This window comes from Rhinolophus hipposideros (genome assembly GCF_964194185.1).
Source record: "Rhinolophus hipposideros genome assembly, chromosome: 11".
NCBI classification, from domain to species: domain Eukaryota; kingdom Metazoa; phylum Chordata; class Mammalia; order Chiroptera; family Rhinolophidae; genus Rhinolophus; species Rhinolophus hipposideros.
The window spans coordinates 43,956,806-43,981,647 of record NC_138057.1 but is presented as its reverse complement, the minus strand read 5'-3'; the positions used below and the strand labels follow the sequence as shown (position 1 = coordinate 43,981,647).

At 38.2% G+C, this 24,842-nt stretch overlaps 1 protein-coding gene across 9 annotated transcripts in view; it reads right to left on the bottom strand.

The window, feature by feature from the left end:
• The window catches only part of TLE4 (TLE family member 4, transcriptional corepressor), a 142,402-nt gene that overhangs the window by 66,904 nt on the left and 50,656 nt on the right, over positions 1–24,842 (bottom strand). For 5 of the 9 annotated variants that reach the window (XM_081066080.1, XM_081066084.1, XM_081066088.1 and 2 more), the window contains 2 exons: positions 2,442–2,646; positions 1,154–1,170 (listed from right to left, as the gene is read on the bottom strand). In XM_081066080.1, the coding sequence (XP_080922206.1) occupies positions 1,154–1,170; positions 2,442–2,646 (222 nt within the window). The remainder of the gene's footprint in view (positions 1–1,153; positions 1,171–2,441; positions 2,647–24,842) is intronic. The other 4 variants (XM_081066081.1, XM_081066085.1, XM_081066083.1 and 1 more) reach the window with 1 other exon arrangement.

Sequence of the window (24,842 nt, the reverse complement as noted above, 5' to 3'; positions counted from 1 at the left end):
ATTAAATCACTCAATGTGTGAAGTTGCAATTATAAATGCTGATGACATTTCTATGGGTGTGCAGATGCCCTTTCAAATTACAAAGATTCTTAAAGGGAAAAATAGATACGCTTAATTTTTAGTTACCATTATTTAAGGGCTTTGGAGAAAACCCTACTTCCCTTTTACTATAAAATGACACGGAATAAAGAGGCATTCAAAGTAACAGCACATGTGGTCCCAGGGGAAGATAGTAGTCTTCATATACACAACCTCATTAAAAGCTGCAAGAGACACAACTGCCTATGTTCCCAAACATTGTACTGCAAAATACAAGGAAAGGCATTGACTGCATCGCTGATTTGGCCAATGCCTGAGAACAGTCCTTTCCTTCTAATCTATACAAAATACAATGGCATATAAAACACACTTATGCGTAATACAGTAGTACATTTACATGGTGTCTGGCTCCAAAGTGATCAAGTAATTTTCATATTTTATTAATGTCCTGCCATAGGAGCCTGTCTTTCTTGTTTGCTGGCTGTATAAATCCTTAGCACATCCCATTCAGGCGTTACACAAGCATATCCAAATAATGAGGGCCTGAATACTTTTCCTCTTTCCTGACGACTTGTCTATAAAGAGATAAAGGAGGCAGGTAAGACAGATGCCAAACCCAAGGAGAGTAACTTGCTATCCTGGAAACCAAGATATTATTAAATTTAAAAAAAGTTATTTTTGGTGAAGAAAATGCTCTTATACAAGCCTTTTGATAAAGAGGTTTGTAGGATGAAACTACTTACCAAAATACAAGACTAATGTGCATTTCCTTACAAACCAATTTACTTCCTTTCATTATTACTTATCTTATATCCAAAGCCTAACTGAAGAAAAGCAGTTACTCTTTTTCACGTGGCAAGACATAATAAAATGAGCAATGCAAGCCAGATCTTCTAATTTAATCGTGGTCTACAAATCTGATTCTGATAGGAAAATGGGACTGATACTTGCAAAAATCTCAACCACACAACTGAAAGTAATCCAAAAATACAGTGAACCACCATTTGGAAAAGCCCACCAAATCATTCTCTAAATCTTGAATCCATTACTAGATATATTCAGATGATTCTAAACCCCTCGAAGAGATTTCTTCATCTGTGAATTTGAGTCCTACCTTGATGGAGTCTCTGTCTATAGGCAAAACAGCAACAACACACGCAGATCATGTGGTGGGGAGAAGAAAAAAAGAAAAGTACTTGTTAGTTCACATAAAATCACACATTTATCAAACCTGATCTCTGCTAAATAACAAGAGGCACAGATGACAACTTTGCAATAAAGTTAATTATTAATAGAACTTGATCAGACTCACAAAGCGCCCATCTACCTTTGACACAAGTTCAGAAACCAAAGATGGATATTCCTATTATAAATGTTCCTTATCAACTTTCCCACTTATAAAAGTGTTTATAATTATGCCTTAGCTCTGAACCATGGTATTAAGATAACTGATGACAAATATTACAGTGCTTCCAACATCAGAGATGGGAAATTTATTTTATGTGATAAGTATCATTTACCTAAGATTATCATTCATGGTAGTGACACTGCAACAGGAGTAGATATGAGGTTTTAATTATGAACCACACCCTTCCAACCAAAGAACCACCCAAGTGCTAAGTAAATTCCCACAAAGGAATGCTGGGAGAGACTTTTTAACTTGCTTTTCTGTCATTAACTAATAAAAATTATTAGCAAGCACCATATAAGCATATAGTCACATTAAAAGGTCTCTGCACCATCACCTGCTTTAGTGGAGAAAACCAATCTAGAAGGAGCATAACTGGCCCTTTAATCAATTAAGTTGCATTAACAATTGTGTTCTTATCGGAAGAAATGAGTTAATTTCATGCTTCTAAACAGACTGGGTGAGAGAGGTAGTTCAACAAACAGATTTCACTAAATTGAGCTGTACTTTTCTCAATTACTAAGACTACTGAAATTGTTTTCTTACCTGTGAGACTTACTGCACTATACAGGCTGATCTGATTTATAAATAATGATTCTGTCAAACTATAAAGTGAGCTTTAAATCAGTAAGTCTTTCACCAAAATAGATTCGGTCAAAATTAGCTATTAATGTCATTCACTATCTCAAACTCAGAGATTCACGGGATTTCATTACTGATTTAGGGGAACATGGGAGGTAGCAAGGGATCAAAGGCAATAACCAGAAAACAGAACACTCTGCCACTGGGAGAGCGTTAACTCTTGCCAACCACTAGGGTATCTACCATTTGGCAAAAGATGGCTTCCAATAATTAATTTACCTTCTGGTGGAAATCCTTTGTTTAGTCGATGATAAAATCAAATCCAGAGACAGAATAATCAAAATGGCATCCAGAACCGACCTTCAGCAGCAGGTAGGTAGTATCAGATTTAACATCCGAGAGAATCACTCACCTCTTTGGTGATCATTGTCATGGTGCTTCTTCTCATCTTTAATTGGAAGATGGGACTGGCCTCCCAGGGCACTGGAGAGGGCCAGTAGGCCGGCACTGCTACCAATGGGTGGAATGGCAGGGGGCTGGAGCCCTGAAGGGTGTGGGGTCAGAGGCACTGGCAGACCATGTCCATGTGATAAATGCTGGGCCTGGAGTTGTTGCTGCTGTGAGAAATGATACAAAGATATTGAACTTGTTCCCTGTATCTGCCCCCCCAAAAAACAGAGAGAAAAGAGGTGCAAAAAGATCATGAAAAACCCAGCATCCATGAAGGAAAGATATATTTCAAGTGGGAGGACAGAGATGTATAATGGAGAAATGCTCTTTTTAACTTAGATTTCAGGGTTTTGCAAAGCACAGTAAATACTTAATTTTTAAATAGTGAAATTATCTAACTTTTAATAGCTGAAATTCACATTTCTTTACTAAAGCGTCTGTATTTTGTTCTCCAAAACATAAGGCCTTGCTATCATACATTTCTAATCAAAACATATACGTGACTAACTGTTAAAGCAGTTATGTTGAACAAAAAAAAGCTGAAAATTGAGAAAATTAGTGTTAAACAGTTCTCCCAGAACCGCTGCACAGCATGCAGTGAGAGTTAATTTGAAAGAGAAAACCTGAATTAACAACCCAGAAAAGGAAACTGGTTGCAGCCACCGTTTTAAGCCCTTTAAGTGTCCTCAGCGGTACTTGAGCAAATTACTAAAGAAAATCTAATGTAGCAAGGCTTGGGTCCTCCTGTAGGCTTGCTCAATAATGCTGAAATAATTGGGCACTCTGTGCACGTTTAGTGATGCTCGAATGAAAAGCTAGAGGCCTGCCCTTGTACTCTTCTCCAGCGGCCGCCTCTGTGTTGTGACAGGTTTATCTGAGTGGGACTGTGATGCATGCACCAGTAACTGTGCTGACAAGAGTTTCAAGTCATTTTTACCAGCACACTGGCAACACATGGAGAAAGCCCTCGAGAGGCTGAAATGGGAGTGCTTGACCTCGGCAGAGGCAGAATCACGATGCAGGCTGCATCAGGCTTGGCTGTGAGCAGGCCTTGCTGCCTCTTCTAGTGGCAGGGGGAAGCAGGGAGGTGACAGAAGGATGTCAGTGAGTATGTCCCTCAACAGAAATCCCTTCAAATTGAGACCCTGCTTAACAACATTCTTTGAAAACAAGTGGTGAGAAATTCTCTTTTGTAGTCATTGTATTTCAATTAATGCCTTTAAACAAATCACTTTTCAGGCCCACCTTATGGTAGCCACAGTCTCTTCTATAATTTTCTAAGCAGGATTTCACATTTTTTTTTAAAAATAGCTTTTTTAAAAAAATGTGTAGGGTAGCAAATTCTGCTCCCCTTCACTGGTAAGAAGGATCTTGGAATGCTTTTATTTTTCAAGAAAGTACATCAAAGAAAAAAGCAAGCATTTTTTTCTCCTCCCCAAATTACTTTTATCTTCTTCTTCTCCTTCTCTACATGTCTTCCTGTGTCTGACTATAAAAGCTGAAGTATAGCACTAATTATTAGCTCTTTTCTCCAATTGACCTGCACCTATTTCCTAGCTACATGCACTTAAAATATTGTCATAAAACACAGTACTAACACTTATAAGTCACGTTTTACACACATAAAATGGAAAATCAGTGCAGTGGTCTAGATACTCCACCAACCAAAGCTCCCCAAAGTCTAAAGCACTACCTAACTGGATAGTTCAAAATAATGTATTTCTAATCATTTGTGTGGCCAAAATCATGTTCATGATTCTTTAAGGTACTGTTATTTCATTGTGACCAAAAAGTATGAACACACAATCATATTTTCTAAATGTGCTGAAAATAACATCTATGAAGAAAACACGGCCTTCAGGTAAACATATGGTAAATTTATTTCAAGACCTTGTTCAACTGAAATTGCCAGGAAATTGCTCCAATTCTCTTTCTCCTCTAAGTCACCTAACACTTAGTGTGTCGGACACATAGCTACTTTCTGTCTCAGATCAGAGTTCAACTGGCAAGGATTTATTAAGAGCCTGCATGCAGGTATGTCTCTCTGATCACCTTTCCGACACTCTCAAGTTTGTGAGAGTCTACGTGTGACACAAATCCTAGTTAATTGCAGGTACTGAGACATTCACATCATATCTGAGCAATTAAAAATACATATGACTATTTCTTTAAATACTAAAAAAAGAAGAAAATAACCCTCAGCCAAAAGCAGTACCCCTGATGATCCTGGTATTTCACTTTTAGTTTTCTCTCACAGGACAAAAGTAAGCACTAACAGCCTCATTTCTCCATCTGACCAGGAACTTCGTTCAAGAGTAGAAAATATACCCCTAGTCTGTCTGTTGCACATGCCATTCAACGTGAACACTTCTTGGGATCCTTACTTGAACTCTATTCTACCTTAAAATAGCTCTAACACTACTTTGTGTCTCACAGGAAGGAGGGTCCCCCTTTTCCCTCCCGGACCTGCACAAGCTGCATCCCGTTTTCTCTGTTTCATTGCTCAGTCAATTCTCCATCTCTCTCCCATCCCCAGTTGTTGTCACTGATTTTGACCTTCTGTTTGCAAGCTTAATACCAGTGTCCCTAGCATTTTGAAATGAATCAGCTATCCAGTGCCCAAAGAACTTGAGGTAGCATTTTTTCCAAGAAGGAAAAACACTATTTTATTAATCACTTTTTGTGTCCTCCACTGCCCCAAACATAGTGCCTTGCACATAATTGGCACTTGATAAATGTTTGTTAACTTTAATTAAAACCACCTTCTTTTGCCCTCTTCAGCTACTTCCCTGTATGTATATATAATGTATCCTTCTCTTCGCACAGCCAAACTTGTTTAAAAACCGGAGTAAATTTGCTGTCTCCGCTTAACACCACCACCACCACCACCCACACCCACACCCACCCCCCCCCACACACACACCCTCACTCCTTAAGCCCCTGTAATCAGGTCCACCATTCTCATAAAATTGATGACCTTTAAGTGTCCTGCAGGAGACTCTGCTCGCTGTACCATTTGTCGTGTGAGGCGGCCTGCCGGGTCTCTAGTCCCGCTCCCCACATAAGAATGCAGGATGTGGCTAGGCTAAAAAAGAACACCCACGGAGCCATAGGTAGGGGAGTCACACCACTATGGTCTCACTGGAGGCTGGAGTCACACGACCTGCAACCTGCCATCTGCTTCTCTGCCTGCCAACCACCAACTCGACTCTCCACTCGACTCCCGACTCTACTCTCCAGTGTAGCCACGGTAGTTCTATCAGGGGCTAACTGGTAACAGCTGATGGTCAATTAGCCACAGCTAACGGCCATCTACTACCTGAGCCAGCACCTTTCCACGTGAGGCCGAGAGCCTGGAAACTGCTCTCTGGGGCTCTGTCCCCACAATTAAGAAAACAGTATTTCAGTGCTCTTTCTGACATATCTGCAACGATAGACAGCATATCCTCCTTGAAAACTTTCCTCCAGCTGCTTCAGTAACACTGTAATTACCACAGTGTCTCTTTACCTCTCTGAAGCAGTCTGTTAAGATTTCCTTCTTGGCTTTTTCTACAGCTGCTCACTAAAGAGGAAGAGTCCTAACCGTTTGTTTGCTCCTCTTCCATGCTCCAGTACTCTGGTCTAACTTCTTGCCAGACAATTCTACTTGGCAGTCCAGCATCACCTGATAATGAAAAGGTTTAACACAAATCCTCTAAGTAACTTCCACTGGGTAAAGTTATCAGTCACCATCGATTTGTTTTCCATCTGTGCTCCTGTATCCAACATAATCACTGAATCCTATCAATGCTCAAATAATTCCTTGTATTTCTACTGCCACCATATTAGACAGACCCTTATCACCCCATACTTTGATTACCACAAGTCTCCATTAGCTCATTTCCATTCCAATGAAACTATCCTGCATCACCACTGGCAATCCCCACCCCCCCAAAAAAAGTCATGTCATCTCCCATCTCTTAGAACTACCTCTCCATTACTTATCTAAGTAGAATTCACCCATCCCAGCTCAGCTCATGTTTCACCTATTCTGCCAAGACTTCTCCAAACATCCCATGTGTCTACGATCTTACAGGACTTCTGTATCATTCACTGGCATAGGCTGCCATGTAAAGGTACTGTTACTCATCTTTTTGTGAATAAGAAGACCTGACTTGCTAATGAGATTGTGAGACTGTTGAACAAAGAAACCAGTCTCTGGCCTCTTTGCACTCTTGGCATCTAGAACACCACTATTTAGTCAGATGGCCATGTATTTAAAGCGTTTGATGAATTAAGTTTCTACTAAATATGAAGAGTTCCTTATATGCCCTTTACCTGGTTTCCATAAATGTTAACATATAACCATAGAATTTGTCAAAATTTAAAAATTAACATTACTATTAATCAAACTACAGATTTTATTCAGATTTCCCTAGTTTTTCTACTAATGTCACTTTTCTGTTCCAGGATGCCACGTGGCATATAGAGCGGTTCTATTTTTTCACTTTTTATTACACCAAATTACAAAGCTCTTTCAAAGATTTTATAAATGACAACATCCAAATTACAGCCAAATTGTTTAACAGAATATGCCTTGAATTTAAGTGACAAAAAAGGGAGGGAGCTACCATTAAAATAGGAGCTACCTATTTTACTAATCATCCATTATATATACACACCAAATATAAAACAAAAACAGTGTACTCACTAGTGAAACTTTTAGGAAAATTTTTATCAAGTGTTTAAAACAAAGTTATAAGATAAAATAAGAAAAGTTATGAAAGGGTAGGATAAAACTGCAAGACAGATAAACTGAAACACCGCAGTAGGTTTTAAAATGTTTATACCAATAAGAGAGACTATTTGTACTTAGTGGTCATTTTTAAGCTTCTTTGTAAGTTCATAGCTTAGAAACTATCCTAGCAGTAGAGTGGCAGATGACAAAGAATTGATAATGACTCCTGATTAGTCAGTAAAACCAATGTAGTAGAGCTAATCTTTAAGTAAAAACATGTCACCAACAGCTCAAATGAACTTCACCCTTTCCTCTAGTTTTAAAAAAATGGCATTAATTTATCAAATTTCAAATAATGTTCAAGAATTCAATATAAGAAAAAATCTCTATCAAGTATTCTTATCAACAGAGGAAAACTCAAAGCAGACTCCCTGCAAAAGGAGTAAGGTCTCTCTGGATATTATGCAAGGAACTGAGTGTAGCGTCACCTAATGGATTATCCCACAATACAGGGAAAGCTTGCTGATGTTTCCCTGTAACTTTAATGCTGTCCTCTGATCTTTGCCCCATCTGTGTTCATTACAGAGCACCTAACCTGCAAAGCTTTACTATTTTAATCTATAGTCACACTAAGAAACACAAAACCTTACTTTTTAAAGATGGAGGAAACGAAATGCATATTTAGAGTATATACTTCAACACTGATTTGTTACTAAATAATTTAAGATAAATCACCACTCTAGGTAATAATGATAAACCAGCAGCTGTAAAAAATGTTGACTTCAAAAGAAAAAAGGAAACTATCAAGCCAAAGAATCGAAGAGGAGGGCACAGACCATAGTACCAACTAAAAATCAAAATAAAATACACTCTATGTAACTATAACTGAGAAGCACCTACAGGTGCGTATCTTCGAAAAATTCTTCTCACTCAGATTCCTAGGCCATTACTACTTTTGGGTGCCTTATTTCATTAAAAAAGAAAAAGAAAAGCTCTCCTACCTCAAACTACAATACTAAATAAAAATCCGTTTTCCTGTTCTCTTGATGGGCTACTCAAGAGGAACATTAAATGGAGTGAACTTTAAACTTAGGCAAGTAAATGCTCCATTAAGATAAATTAATTTGAAAAATAGCCAGTAACGATTTCTGAAAATATACAGCAATGAGATGGTAGACATAGGCACAATTCTGTTAATAGCTTTTTACTGGAGTTTCTATAACAAAGAGTTATTTCCTTGCAATTTCATATTTGTAAGGGGGTAGAAAAAGGATCACTAGCAAATCAAATTTACAGGAAAAGTCTTTTAAAATGTCTTCTGTCCTCAAAAAGAGGAATTCTTTTTAATAGAATGTCCCCAACTACTTGACCACCAGGGCCTGACAGGCCAATGACCAAGCAGGAACAGGGAAAAGGGCAGAGCTGCAATCCACACATATCCTTAGCAATTCTGGACAACTCTGTCCGACTGGAAACTGAGCAGAAGTTTTCTTTCCACCACCCTTCATTACTTGTACCATGTTTCCCCGAAATAAGACCTAACCAGAAAATAAGCCCTAGCATGATTTTTCAGGATGACATCCCTTGAACATAAGACCTAATGCATCTTTTGGAGCAAAAATTAATATATGACCCAGTCTTATTTTTGGGGACACATGGTACGCTATCAACAGCAGAAGAATCGTCAAAAAAAAACCAAAAAACAAAAAACATCTTTTTTAGAAGCCATGACACCCAGTAGCAATGAGCACACTTAGCGTCATACCTTGGTTTCTTTAAAAATAAAAGTGCAAGGTGAGCAAGGAAGCTATGGAGACTAATGGAGACTGAGAAATAGGACAACATGCCAATTTGAAGGGGTCCTCACTGACAAAACATTGGACATTTTGAGCATCATAAAGAATAATAACTAATAGATTGTAACACATTTTTAAAAGTTTCCAAGAGTGGGGTCTATGGTACCCCAAGAAAACAGGTGGAGCTGTGAAGCGTTCTGGGGCCAAGAACTATAAAATGGCTCCCAAATCCATAACCATTCTTCCAACCAGCTGGCCAAGCTGGGTGCACTGAGCATGTATGTGTGCCCAATCCAACCAGGAGATACCCTACTAGGAAAGAAGTGCGAGAGGGCCTAGACTTTGTGAGGGGCCAGGAAAGAGGCAACAGACTCTGAAATGGAGCCACAAGCACAGGGGGAGGGCCCAGGAACAGGCTGGTGTCTAGTCGTTGGACTGTGAAGATGCCCTTTAGTTAGGACACTGCCTGGGGGCTGGGCTGAGCCTGAGAAGTAAGATCCTGGACAGCATTCAGAGATGCATCATAGTGAAGCTGCATCAGAGCTACCTGGCTGGAATCCTTACCACTCATGTGAGCAAGAGTCAATCACTTAACTTGTCCAGGTGTCAATTTCTTCATGTAAAAAGTGGGAACAGTTATAAACTCTACCTCTCTAAGGATGTTGGAAGAATTACAGGAGGTTGTGCACATAAAAAACCATTAGCACAGTGCTTGGGTTAGCACAATAAATGGTGGCTGCTATTATTGGAAAAAGGTATCCCGAACTTCGTATCTCAGTCACACACACACACAGGGTGAGGGGAAACAGAAAAAGCTCTTCTTTACAGAATAATGTTAATTTAAAAGGAAAAAGTTTAAAATTTACCACTTCACTACTCCTAAAGTATTAACAGCATCAACAGATACTAAAACTGCTGGGTAAAAAGTTTTGGGGTAAAAGTTTTGGAGGAACAGGTTATCCACAGTGTAAAACCCCAGATTACCTAGCTTTGCCAATAATATGATACAACTGGAAATACACAACACCACGTAGGTAGTATTTTCACTACAAATACTTAACCTGAATCTACATAAGAAAACAATCACAAAAATCCAGATTGTGGGACATTCCACAAGACTGGCCTGGAATTTTCAAAATGCCAAAGTCACAAAGTAAAACAGTTTGGAGACTGTTTTACATTATAGACTAAAGAGACAGAAAAACAAAAGCATTTTTGAATGCGAGTCCTAGATTGGGGAAAAAGTTCTATGAAGACAAAAGGGCCACTAAGGACATTTTGTGGGCACTTAGAAAAATATGAATATGAACACTACATTGGATGTATGGATGTGTTCATTGTATCATGCTTACACAGGAAAACACCTTTGTTCATAGAAGATGCATGCTGATGAATCAAGGAGTGAAGTGTCATCATGACTGCCGCTTCCTTTCAGTAAGTTCACCACAAAGAAATGCATGTATGTTTGCGTGCATGTACACACATGCAGATATCAAGCAAAGGTGATAGAATATTAACTGGTGAGTCTAAGTGATGAGTCCAGTGTTTTATTCTTCTTTCCACTTTCCTGTACTTGTGGGGTTGGGGAAAATAAGATGTGCCCTTCTAGCCAAAAAAACTGGGAGTTCTTAACAAGTATCTACCAAAAGCTAAAAATGAATATGTAGAAAGAAACAAGAAAACAAAGGAATGAACTTTTCAAACTAAACTTATCTGTAACTCATTCCTGGTGCCTTAAAACAGGTTTACTACAGGGGAAAGACCTGCCTTGAGAGATTCCCAGAAAGATGATCAGAGCAAGGATGTGTCTCGCAGCAAAACCACAGGTCTCTGTAGTCCTCAAGGTCCCTGGACTGGTGACAAGGGGAAGACAGGTGACAAGCCAAGAGAGCAAATCCCAGGAGTCCTGTGCTGAGGAGTCCATTTCCTTAACTTGCAGTTTTACTTATGAAGTCGTAACAACAAGAAAAGAAGGGGGAAGGGGGAAATCCAAAAAATTTGATTTGTTATATTAACTCTCCCATCAGAGAGCCTGTTAGCATTTTTTCTGAATTGGTCCGAAGTTTACTAGGAAAGGCTTTCTAAAGAAATAAATTAATAAAAATACAATTTCCTGGAGGCCTGTTTAAACAATTTAATTTTTCTCAGCGATTTGAACACATTATCCTACTGAAACCAATGCTTCTATTTTGTATCTTACTCAATAAAGTCACCACGCTAAGGGATCATGCTTAGACAGACTTTCTTTAGTTACTTCAGAGTACTTAAAAAAGGAAAGCTGCATTTAAAAAGCCTATCTACTTTAGGCTCTTCAGTAATCCTGCGATTGACCTTAGAACTTTAGAAGCAGAATGCACCTCAGACGACATCAAGGACATCAGGACATCAAGATGAATTGCTTTCCAACATTTTCACTACAACTTATGTGTTGCCCATGTGTGTGCATGCACGTATGTATCTGCATAAAATGCACATGTAAATGAAACAAAAGTTTGAGTCTAATCATCGATGGCCAATGATTGAATCAAGCATGCCTATCTAATAAAGCCCCGTAAAAATCCAAAAAGACAGGGTTTAGAACGCGTCAAGGTTGGTAAACACTTGGAAATTTAGGGAGAGGGGCACAACGGGGGGATAGTGAGCCCTTTCCTCACACCTTGCCCTCTCCCATCTCTTCCAACTGCCTGTTCCTTTTATAATAAACAGGTAATCTAGTAAGTCAAATGTTCCTCTGAGTTCTGTGAGCGGCTCTAGCAAATTAATCAAGGAGTGTTAGAAGCAGACAACAACCTGGACTTGCAACTGGTGTATGACGTGGGGGTGGAGGCACAGTTTTAGAGCGCTGAGCCCTTAACCTATGTGATCTGATCTATCTCCAGGTAGACAGTGTCAGAATTCAGTTGAACTATACAATACCCAGCTAGTATCAGAGAATTGCATGGTGGTGTGGCGGGAAAACCCCACAGTGGAATTGGATGCGTAATTTTATAGGCCAACAGCAGCCTGTGTGAGGACCAAGATAAGGTCAGTGGGAGACTGTATCAGCATCAAGAATGGAGCACAAGCCCCCACCATCTAGTCCTGTGGTGTATACCGGCTGCCCTATCAGGACCTTTCTTAACTAGGGACATCTTGCCATTGAAGGTAAGCACTCATCATAAGAATCAATAGCGATAGCCACTCTGGGAAGTGAGCTTTGAACTGAAACCCAAAGAATCAGAGTACCACACAGAGAGCTGGGAGAAGAGACTCAGAGATGAGAGAAAAGCAGTTGCAAAGGCCTAGAACAGAAAAGGCCCTGCAGTGACCAAAGAAGAAAAACGAAGTCTGGTAGGAACCCAGTGAGCAATGGAAAAATGTGATAGACTGTAAATATTATGGGAATCAGATCACGATTTTAGACTTTCAATGAAGAATAATAATAACTTTAGGATGTGGCGAGTGTTTTTGGTTTTGTTTTGTTTTTTAAGGTGGACTTTTAATTTGTTAACTGTTAATAAGCTGGAGCATAATTATTTGTTGGCTATATGTGCTATAAATATCTTCTCTTGCTTCTGGCTTCCTTTTCATTTTCTTTAAGACAGTTTTTGATGAACAGATGTTTTTCATTTTAACTGAGCGATATTATCAATCATTTTTCTTATGGTTTGTTTGAGCTTTCTGTGACCCATTAAAGAAATCCCTTTCTACCCCAGGATAAAAAAATTTAAAAGATCTGTCTTTTTATGTTTTTCAGATTGACTTCCATACATGATGAGACAGGCAGATCTAATTTCACTTTTTCCTCAAAAATAACCCACTATCCCCCTGGTAATATTCACTAGTGTCCACCTATTCCCCAACTGATATGCTTGTCCCTCTCATATACTGAGTGGATATGTTTGAGTTCTTTATTCTATTTCATTGGCCTACATAAAGAGTAATAAGTCTTTGAGCTAGTGTATTATATAATTTAAAAAATTTTAATCGTCAGCCTGCTGTGTGGAGACTGGATATGAGAGTGGACAGATGAAATGAGTTTAAAAATAATGATGATGACTTGAGATTAGGGCTGTGGCACTACAAGTTGCAAAAAGTTGAAGGAGTTAACATAATTTGAACCAGCACTGAAAAGACAGTTATAGACAAAGAAGGGGGTGAGAATAACCGGAGGAATCCAGGATACCTTGTAAAGCTGACGGTGAATTGGGTAGATGGCTGTACCATTTACTCAGATGGGGCAGAAGCGAGGAGGAATGGGTCTATAAATACAATTTTGTTTCATAATTTTTTTAAATTAATACTTCCTATAGAGCAGGTTTTAAGTTCATGGGTTTAACTTTAGACTAGTAAAGTTGTATGTTAAATGAAGACAAACAGAATGGAAAGAAATTAAGTCATACATAATCCTACCAGCCAAAGAAAACTAATATAACGTTGGCCAAGTCTGTCCAGTATTTTTTTCAATGCATATATAAGCATTTTTAAACAAAATGACATCATGCTATCTTGTAGTTTAAAATGTTTCTTCTTTTCCTATTTAGTGTGTATCAAAGAACACTTTCCCATATCCCTAAGTAATGAATGTTTTGACTACACCATTCATAATGCCTGCACAGTTTATGCCATTGTACAGATATATACTGTATGAGAGTTCACCTAAGTGATCCTCAATTATTGGGTTAAAGTTTAGGTTGTTTCCAATTTTGATTTTCTTCCGTTGTGTGTGTGTGTGTCTCTCTCTCCTCTCTCTACAATTCCTCTGCAAGTTACAGAATGCCCAAATAAAAGTGGCCTAAATAATAGGGGTTTTTAATTCATACATAAGTGGTTGGACAACTTGGCAGTACCAAGGTTCTGGGTTACCATCTCTCTGATTCTCATGGCCTCTCTCGTACCCCATTTCTCTCATCACAAGATGGCTGCCATGGCTCCAAGCATTAACTCATATCCTCACACAACCATGTTCAAATACAGAAAAGTGGGTAATTCTCTCTTTATGTGTGTTTCAGTTAAGGAGAGAGGTATCTCATTTCATCTCACTCTCCTGGACAGGGTCATATGCCCACAGCTCAGCTGTGAGGAAGGCTGGAAAGAGCACCTGGAATGTTTCAGCCTCTGTAAGAAGGAGGTCAGCTCTGCCAGCAAGAAGATACGCCCCCCCCCCCCAAAGCCTGCCTTTACACTTATCTTTGCTCAGAAGCCATTCTGGGGCTATAAGCAGAAGGAAACCCAAAAGCAACCTGAGCTTTCAGTCGAAGTAGACAGCAGCTTAAACTGTTTTCCTCCCCTCAAGTTTCTTCTCCCAGATATTACTTTGTGAAGAGCTCTGTCTGCAAATTGCTTTGGGTCAACCCAGAAACACTCTGGGGGAATAAAATAAAAATACAATGTGACTGCCACTTTGCTTTGGGACCAGTGATTCTGCCCCTGTTGGTCACAGAAGACAACCTGGGCCAAGATAAACTCCACTTTTTTTATGAATCTACCAAGGGGGAAAATGTACGAGCATCAGAAAGGGCAGACCAGCTGTAGAGCTATGCTAGAAAGGGCTCAAAAATGTGCCATTTTTAGTTTTACTTAAGTCTTTTCTGGGAATCGGGGAAGAAGGGGGTTAGCTCTAACTCTTGCTTATTAGGTCAAATCACTATTTAAGTTTGCAATATTACTATATCCCATGAAGTTGTTATTCACAAGATGGAGAAATGGAAGCAGAGGAAAAGGCAATGAAATAATTTCAAAAACAGGACTCCCTGGAATATATTGGCAATGCCTATGGTTCTAACTTATTTATGTCCCTTGACTGGCATCTGGTCAGGCCTTTTATTGTCCTCTACTAGTCCTTCCCCTTCCTCACCCACTGCTGCCTTCAATTAGCTTACCCTCACTTTTGCTTTTCAATGGGTAACTGCTATCCCATTTGCCCTTGTACTTGGTTCATAACTTTATATAAACATGATTTCTACATCTATTGGTCTACCCCGTCCCCGAAACCATGAGCACCACAGAGGCAGAGACCAGTTCTTAGTCATTGTTGTATCCCAGAACTTTAAAGGATGCTTGTATGAACAGGAAACCAACAAAAGAACAAGTATACTGAAGGAAATTTTACTTGTCTGTCTTTTCTTTTGATATGACTGTAACGAGCTGCTTGGCTCCAGTTAATTCTTCTTAATATAAGCATATACCAAGCAGTCATTACCATTAATTGTTAGTTAAAGCTGGAAAGTTTAATGTGGCTAACTTATTTTCCATACCTATGATGATATGAACAAAATGTAGTTTTGGTATTTGGTTTTGTTTTTTGTTTTTAACCCATCAGTAGTTCAAGAAACATCCCCATCTCCTAGGCAATATTTAGAAACAAAGTCAGTAAACCGCTGATTTCCAGGTTTCTGAACAATCATCAGGCAACATCTCCTTATAATGTTACAGACAGCTTTTGGTCTATGTGTATTCCACCAAATATTTTGTTATTTTGTATCTGGATCTTGCATAGTTCTATCTTGTAAGGCACAGACAGGCTCAAATGTATTTTTGTGTCCTGGGATCCTTTGTGAATCTATGACTAAAATTTCTTCTCCAGGAAATGCACCTATTCCCTACCTGACCCCTCCCCCACCCATACACTTAATTTTGCAAACATTTCTGGGAGCTAATGGACAGCTTAATACCCAAGCATGAAATCTGAGAAGATCCACGGACCTAGGTCTAAAACATTTGCCTTGGTGTTTCTGACAACTTTTGATTTTTACACACAAAAGTAAGTTACAAACACACAGGAAGAAGCATAGTATGACATGAGTCAAGAGTATCCAAGCAATGTATGGAACTAATATAACTCAGATAATTTATGCTAACCAATTAATTAGTATGGGCCTCAGGCATACCCAATTTCCAACTCCCTGTTGAGCTCTGGACACTAAACACTGGACCATCATATTAGTGGACAGGGATAAAGAAAGACGAACATGTTGAGGGGACAAATAAGGGGCAAGTATAATAGAATGGTTAAATGTGTGAGTTCTGAAGTTGGTCTAAATTTAGATCCCAGTTTTGCCACTTTCTCTGTGTGGCCTTCAGAAAACTACTTATCCCTTCAGAGAGTTGGTTTCTTTATTTGTAAAGTTGGGAAAATAATCCTACCACCATCCACATGGGGTTGAGGTGAATATTAAACAAAATAATGCATGCAAAAATTCTTAGCACAGTACTTGACACATGGCATGTACTCAATAAACATTTGCTATTTTTAGTTACCTGTTTGGGCAAAAGAATGTAGCCTGGGGATACGAAAAATCTAAAGAAATAACTGACACAAAGGCTACTAAGTTAAAAAAAACAAACAAAAAACGGTGTAGTCATCAAAACAAATATATTTATAAAACCAATGTTAGAAAACTAGATAGCATTTCAGCTCCATCCCTGTACTCTACCAGTGAGAAAACTTTTAAATGAAATTCCTAAGACCATAATATAAGTGACACCCAGGATTGTGTATTTTCTACCAGTCTGTGCTTCCTCTCAATCTTGGCTCAAAAATTGTGCTGGGAAAAATCCAAATGGGAAAAAGCTCAAAATAGAGTATTTGTTCATTTAACACATATTTATTGAATGTATCTTTATTAAATATTATAAACAAAGTATTGCATGTTTATTAAACAAATAGTTACTGAGTACTTATTGTACAAATATTTATTGAAAATGATGAACTACATGCTGTTCTAGGCACCATGGCTATAAAAGTGAACAAGATCTCACCTGCTAGTGAAAGCAAAGTGACACACACATAAATACGTGGTAAATGCTCTGAGGAAACTAAAACAGGCTAATGGGACAGAAAATGACTTGGGTGAAGGAGCTACTAAATGTGCCAGACAGGGAAGTCCTTTCTCAGGAGAGGACATATGAGCTGGGACCTTAAAGAGCACATGAGGAAGAGTATGTCAACATAGGGAGGATGAGTGTTCTCAAGGTGGAATAGCTGATGCACAAACCCTCAGTCAAGATGCCTGGGGTGATCCAGGGACAGAAGAAAAACGCCAGTGTGGTTGAAGGACAATCAAATTAAGAGAAAGAGTGGTATGTCAAGTTGGAGAGGTGGGCAGAGGGTCAGCTCACACAGTCTAGTAGGCCATGGTACGATATCTAGACTTCATTCTAAGCAAAATGGGTAGCTATGAGAGAAAGGTTTTAAGCAGGGGAGCAATAGCATCTAGTTTATATTTTAGAAAAAGAGCTCTATGGCTGCTGTGAGTGGAATGAAGTATAGAAAGACAAATGCACAAAGAAGAAGTCTTACAAGGAAGAGGCTGCTAGAGACAGAGGAGGGAGTACCTGGGACCAGGGGGTGATGGAAGGTACACTCACCCCTGAGAACAGTTTGGGGTCAGAATAGACACCATTTTTGACATAAGAGAAAGTTTCTTTATTTTAACTTGTATTCTTTCCCTTCATCTATCAGTCAGACTATAGACTAATAATAGTAAGGACCTGAGTTCTGAGGAGTTCTGGAAAGAGGGCAAGAACAGTAAAGAATAAGCATGAAATGAAATGGAAAATTATCAATAATGATAGTCACAGAAATAAAGACAGTGTGCCACTGACAAAAGAATAGACAACAGTTTGATGGAACAGAATAGAATCCAGGAATGGACCCACACATATAGTCAACAGTTTTTCAACAATGGTACAAAGGCAATTCAATGGAGAAAAAGACACTGTTCAACAAATGATGCTAAACAACTGAATCGGATGTCCATCTGGAAGAAGGAAGGAAGGACGACGGCCGGCTGGACAGACGGACAGAAGGAACTCAGCCACCTCTCACACCATGAACAAAAATTCACGCAAACTGGATCATGGGCCTAAACATAAAACTTCCAGAACAAAACCTAGGAGAAAATCTTTGTAGTCCTGGGTGAGGCAAAGATTACTGAAAGACAAAACCAAAAGTAAGACTCATAAAGGAAAAAAAAAAAAATCATAAATTAGACTTCATCCATAACTGCTCTTGAAAAATTACCATTAAAAAAATAAGACAACTATAGATTGGAAAATATTTGCAAAATATATAAATTAATTATATCCAGAATATTAAAAAGCTATCAAAACAAAAATAACAGAAAGAATGAGGTAAAGACACTTGTCAAAGAAGATATAGGGATGGCAAATAAGTATTAAAAAAGACACTGAACGTCATTGGCTATTATGGAAATGCAAAAAACATGAATACCACTATCCATCTATCAGAAATAGCTAAAAACTTACAATTCCAAACGCTGGTGAAGATGTGAGCACAGTTTTTCTCCCATATATTAGTGAGAATGAGAAACAGTAAAGTGACTTTGGAAAACAGTTATGTCAGTTCCTTAGAAAGTTACACAGACTTACTGTAATATAGAAACTCAGCAACCCCACTTCTAGGTAATGACCCCAAAGAAACAAACACTTATATTCACTGACAAAAACCTGTATGTGAACAGCTACTGGAGTTTTATTCAAATTCACCAAAAAGTGCAAATAAATCCAACTATCCTTCAAGGGATGAATGGCTAAACAAACAGTTACAGCCATACAATGGAATATATTAACCAACTATACAAAGGGTCTAACTACCGATACAGGCAACCAAACCATGCACTGTGCCAAATGAAATGGGAAAACTCAAACAGCTACGTAGTGTATATTCCATTTATATGACATTTTCAAAAAGGCATACTCTGGGACAAAAAGCATTATGGGCGGTTGGCCCAAAGACTAGGGTAGGGAAAAGAACTGAGTACAAAGAACAAAGGAATTGGAAGTGGTAGGGTAAGGCGGAAGAGAGAGATTCTAGAGCTTGACAGTGGTGTTAGCTACATGACTAGATTCAGTTGTCAAGACTCATAGAACTACATACTAGAATGGGTAAACTTTACTTTATATGTGTGTATATATATATATGTATATATATAAATTATACCTTGATAAATCTGACTTTAAAAAAGGATACAGAATATACCAATAATGAATGTGTACTGTTAGATTCCTAATTCCAAATATCTACAAGTATAAAAATGTGCAAATTTGTAAATGTATGCAGCCTCATTTTTATTATGTTTTCTATTATCTGTTTTTCTTTACTCTGTATCCTTGGAAAATAAAGTCACATTGAAATTAAAATGCGGTAATTAAAAGTTGATTAGGTGTACTAAAATGTAAAAGCAGAAAGTTTATAGCTATCAAAACCTTAATAAGGCTTAATGTAATTTGAAGATCATTTCAGAATATATTTCAGAAAACATTTAGAAATATCATTTAAAATGAAAATAAAATGCACCCCTTTAATAGGATTTGTGAAGGTACTCAAATATTTGCTGAATGAATGACTACACATAATCATTAAATCATCCTTACTGTTCCTAAAAGGTTTTAACCTTTTTTGCAAAGGTCCTTAAAACCTGTAAGATTACAAATGCATTTTTAGGTAAAAATATGCCCAAACTGATTTCTTATGAGGAGGACACACGCCAACAGCCCTTAAAACTTAGCTTAAGTCATTAGTCTTCTAGCTGCCTGTTTGGGGTGAGCCTGTCTCGTCCCTCGCTCCCAACTTTGAGGGGTAGGAGGCAAGCTGAATCTACTAGGGAAAAGGTCTGACTAAATAGTAGTTAGTGATGCCTCTTATAGGAACACAACTGGGAAGAAGTCAGTAAGAAAATTAGAAAAGGGAAAGTAGAATGGAAAAAAATAAGCAAAATGGAAAAAACAAACAAAAAACCCACTAACCAATAAAAAGGGATAACAAGGTACAAGCTTGCCAACTGCCTTGAATGTAGTCTGCTTTTCTGTGTGATATTTCCATTGGGACCCCTGGACCCCTACACAGGCCTGGTGTGAACAAAATGCAGACTCACAGATCTGGGAAACTGCTTTCTTCTTAGTAGAAACCCAACGCCCACATGCTTTAAATTATGTCAGATGTACCCACCCAGACACATTCTGCAATTCTTGTAACACTCCACTGTGTGCTTAACTCTCTCCTGAGCTACAGAAATGCATTTATTAGGGAGAAGGAGGGAGAGAAGGGTTCCTTCCCTCAACAGAAAGCAAAATTGTAGCACTCCATGTTAGCACAATAAAAAAATATATATATATCACACACACAAAAAAACCCACTAGCTTCTAGAAATTTCTTCTAGAGAAACTTTGTCATAGAAATTAATGGAGTGCAGAACATAGGACAAATTAGAAATTCTGTTCTTCACCTAGGTTTTTTAGGGAGTTCTGAAGTGGAGCCAGAGCTAAAAAATGACTTAAATATATGAGTCTTTGTTATGAGAGAAGGGAAATTACTGCCTCTTAGAGCCTCATCGAATTGTAGCACAAAGATTACATTATGACTCCACCACTCAATAACATTGTCTCCTGATCCACAGTAAATGAACCAGTTTTAAAAAAACAAAAGAGGTGAGGTGCAGGCATGCCAACGTAAGATACAGAAGGTGCAGACTTATAATGTACAACTGCTCTGTCTTATATAATCACAGCTTTATCATACTTTGTGAGAGCAGGTAAGCAAAGCCCTACAATTAGAGAAAACCTGACTTCTGCCCCCAAACCCCATCCCAGCAAGCTTTGTACAGCATGAAACCAGTGGCCAGCATGTTTTCCAAAGCCCTTATGCTCAAGGCGTAAAAACAGTAACAAGTATAGCTGGAAAAACAGTAACAAGTATAGCTGGAAAAACAATCTCTGATAAAACACAAATCTATTTTACAGCTCACTTTTAAGTTTATTTCATATAATATACATTTAGGAAACAGTAATAGCAACCAGTTGGGAGAAGAACAAGAAAGGGAAGATTACTTATAAGTTTATTAAGATTTATTTTAAAAATATAAACGTTAGCTGTTACAGAAAATGTTTCATGTACAGAACTCACATCAGAAAACAAATCATGATTCTAGCATAAGATGAGCACAAACGCCTACCTACACCAGAAACACCCCCTTACAGAGCTTGAGGTCTATGAAGTCCAATCCCAAGTGTCTTAATTCCGCCACAAAAGCGCAGGGACAGGGCTTGGCTGCAGGTAATTTTGAGAAATGAACCCCAAACAGGAGTTGGGGCCTCGGGACAGCGAATGAGGGAAGAAGGGAAACTCAAAACAAGGATGGGTTCTTGATCACTACCCCAGGAGTTCATCATTAACATGGGCACTGAAGCTCCACTCTGCTGGGACACTTGGTGAAGGAATGTAGAAAGCACCTCAAAATTTTCCACCCAAGGGACAGCAGGGGAGCATTCCACTGACAATTGTCAGCAGGACCAGGATTACCCCACTAGGTGGTAACTCCCTCACCTTTCAGAGCTGCATATTCATAAGTGAAGGGTGGGGTCCCACCAAAGCCCCACAAAAAGCGATAGGGAATGCAAGTATTTCACAGTGTGGCTGGGCAGAGCTGTCAAGCCATGGGCCACATGTTGCTATGGCAGTGGCTAGAGAGAAAGGGGTATGAGGTGGGGCCAGAAGGACGACACTGCCCAAAACAGGGTAACAGCACAACTACTGCAAAATTAACAATCTCTCTGGAAAGTCCTTTATTAGCAAACACAGAAGAGATGAAAATAAGGCTCTTGGATACTTAATGCATTTTGCTTTTATTAAAAAAGCAAAGTTATATTTTTAATTTATTTCAGTTGTGTGTTGTTGGAGGCTGTGTTATAAGAAGGGGAAACACAGAATACACACGTTTTTACATATGCCCACATATTTATATCTTTCAGTTTTTTGCCTAATGCTAATTATTTTTAAAAGTCTATAAGGGAAATTACCACAATCGTCCATCTAAATGCCTCTAAAACTTAAAATGGCAGTTTTGAAATCTATAATGGAAAAAGAGGAACATATATTTGAAAACTGTCATACTGCAAAATCCTCTGCCAAAGTGCCAATCTGGAATGTGTGTATATAAGTGTGTATGTGTGTGTGTGTAAATTTAATGGCCAATCTTATGACAAGGACAATAAAACAAAATGCTAAGAGGAAGAAGCAAACCCCAAAGGTATTGTCTTTCTTTTTTTAAAGTAACTCAAACACATAGGATAGTAAAGGCAAAGTCATTTAAATCATTTCCTTAGTAATACAAGTAATATTTAAATAGATTTAATAGTGCTGCTCCAAACCAATGAATTATGGGTTTAAAACCTATTAAAATGTAATGTTTTTTTCCTGAGCTGAGAGGAGAGAGATTTAAATCCACTGAATTTTAATATTTCAGCTTGAGCTGCAGGAGGTAGAGAAAGTCCAAATGAACTATTCCATCAGCACCATTCAAGCATGAACATTTTAATCAGTTTTACTTCCTTGGAGTTCTCTAACACAGTTTACGCTGTCATTCTGAAAGCACTTAACACAGAGAGTGTGAAAAACCACCAAGGCTTGTTATTGCCTTCACAATTGATGGCAAATAATTTTGCAGACTTCCTATCATTAAAATGTCACTGTTAAAAATTGAGGTTCAGCATTTCTTGTGCTAAACTGCATTTTCCTACAACACCATAGCATACCTGTTCTTAAGGATTTTTTGAAAATGCATTATTTCTATTTTTTTTTCTTCAAAGAGTTAGTTTAAAGGGGGGGAAGGGGAGGCCTGTCCAAAGCAACCCATTTTCTATTTTTACAAGCCAAACATTTTCTTTCCCCATGTTCATAGTAACAAAACTTTCACTGCTTCTTGGTAGCTTCTTTGGTGAAATTTCATAAGATTCCAAGTCAGCCTCCTTTATTAAGCATAACCACATTCACACAGCATGTGCTGATTATATAGTGTAATGGATTTAAAAAGCATTTTAAGATAGTCAGATGACTCAATTTAATAATACAGGAAATGAAAACATCATTTCTAATTAGATCATATTACTGATTTAAAACTACAATTTGTGTGTTGTTCCAACAGTGCGATCTCGCAGAGATTCTAATTTAAAAACGCAGTGGCTAGTAGGACACATGACAAGATCAAACGAGATACACGACATTCCCTTAGCTCATTTGGGGGAACTCCAGGAAATCTGCAAGGAAACATGAACTGCAACCAATTCAAAACAAAACACAAAATACTAACTATAAAAATCATCACGGGAATTTTCCTGTTTTTTCCTTATAAATAAAAGATAAATGATATTTAACTTATTTCAATCTATCAACAGTTTTAAACTGAACATGACCTGTGAAAGAAATCATTATAACTGTGTTTCATTCCATTAAGCACAACTAGCTTATTGTCAGGAGAACAAGCCGACTCTCCAGGTTTCAGGCTCACTTCAGCATTTTGCATTTAAACGGCATGGATCACTGGTTTGGCTCATTTACCAATGAAGGTAGAATAATATTGCAGAGTTAAAAAGGTGCTTCATCAGATTTCATTAAATCTGGGAACATTTGCACTTGTCTGGATGGTGTGCATACATATAAAAAAGATACATATGGAGCGATAAATAAATGAAGGTCGGCAGGGGCTTAGATGGGGCCTTGTTTCTCCCAAGGAAAATTTTCATTCCCTTGGCGCAGAAAATCATTGCCAACTACATTTTAAGACTCAAGTAACAAAAATCGAAAATTGACCCTTCATCAGTTCTAGAAGCAGGTCAAAGTACTATCACCTCACAACACAGCCATGCCCAAGGGCACACAAAACAGCAGGTGTGTTGAAAATTCCATGTTACCACTCTGCAAACGACTGGACACAAGGCACTACACCAAGGTCGAGACAAAGACCAAACAGAAAACAGCATGAGCAGAAATGCATGGAGTTTATAATCCAGCTCTTTCCTTCTGACTTGGTTTGTGGTTCCCTAAAACTGTTGCGTTTGTTTTCTACTTCTGAAATCTAGTTTTTCAGAATAGTCAGATTACGTGATTTTGACTCCATTTTCTGCTCAGATACAACTAATTTGGAATTTCCACCAAACTATGGCACATGCTGCTTTGAGAGCACGCAGCTCTACTGAGACAGTTCTTCAAATAAATTTTGAGGTCAAAAAATTAAATTAGCTTTATTTTAATAATTAAATCCATATATATGCAATATGTCAGTTACTCGGCTACAGTCTAATAAATCATTCTTTCCCTGAGAAAAGGCAATCCACCATCCCATTCAAAACAAAGTATATAAAATGAAATAGACATAAAACAGTAATAAAATGTACTTGATGTGATGAAGGAAGGAAACTTGTTCGGATTTTTATATCTTCCCACATATTTTTAAGCAACATCCAACACAAAACAATGTGTTTTTTGATGTAGATTAATCACTCCACTGTACAGACAGTAACTAATAAGACTCAAAAAATAAACAAAAGAGCATTGTTTTCCTAGAAAAAGACTTCCAACCAGAAATTAGGTAGGAGGGCTACCTGTACTTTAGCACTTCATACAAACAATAAACACTAAGCCAGAAACGACCCTGCAAGTTCTTATCAGACCTCACTGCATCTATTTTCTCTCCAACAGCAGACAGTGGTAGTGCCTGACAAATGTAGGTTGTATCCCCAGTGACCTTGGGAGGTGCGGTGACCAAAATACATGCCAAGGAAAATAAAACAAGTTTCAAGCAAATGCTGCTGGTATTATACATGTACACTAACTTTAGAATTATAGCTTTCTCAGCATTTACAAAATTTCAATATACTTCTATTTTCTGGAATTTATGAAATAAAGACTAACTGAAACGTATTCATCTCTCATCTTTCCCCCACCCTCCGAGTGGAGAAAATGTATGACAAACGAGTCTACATGGCTTGTTCTGATTCAGATTCAGTCTCTTCTTTCCAAGGGGCACTTCTGAAGAAATAAAGGTTACTCTTTCCCATTTGTTGTCTTCTAATT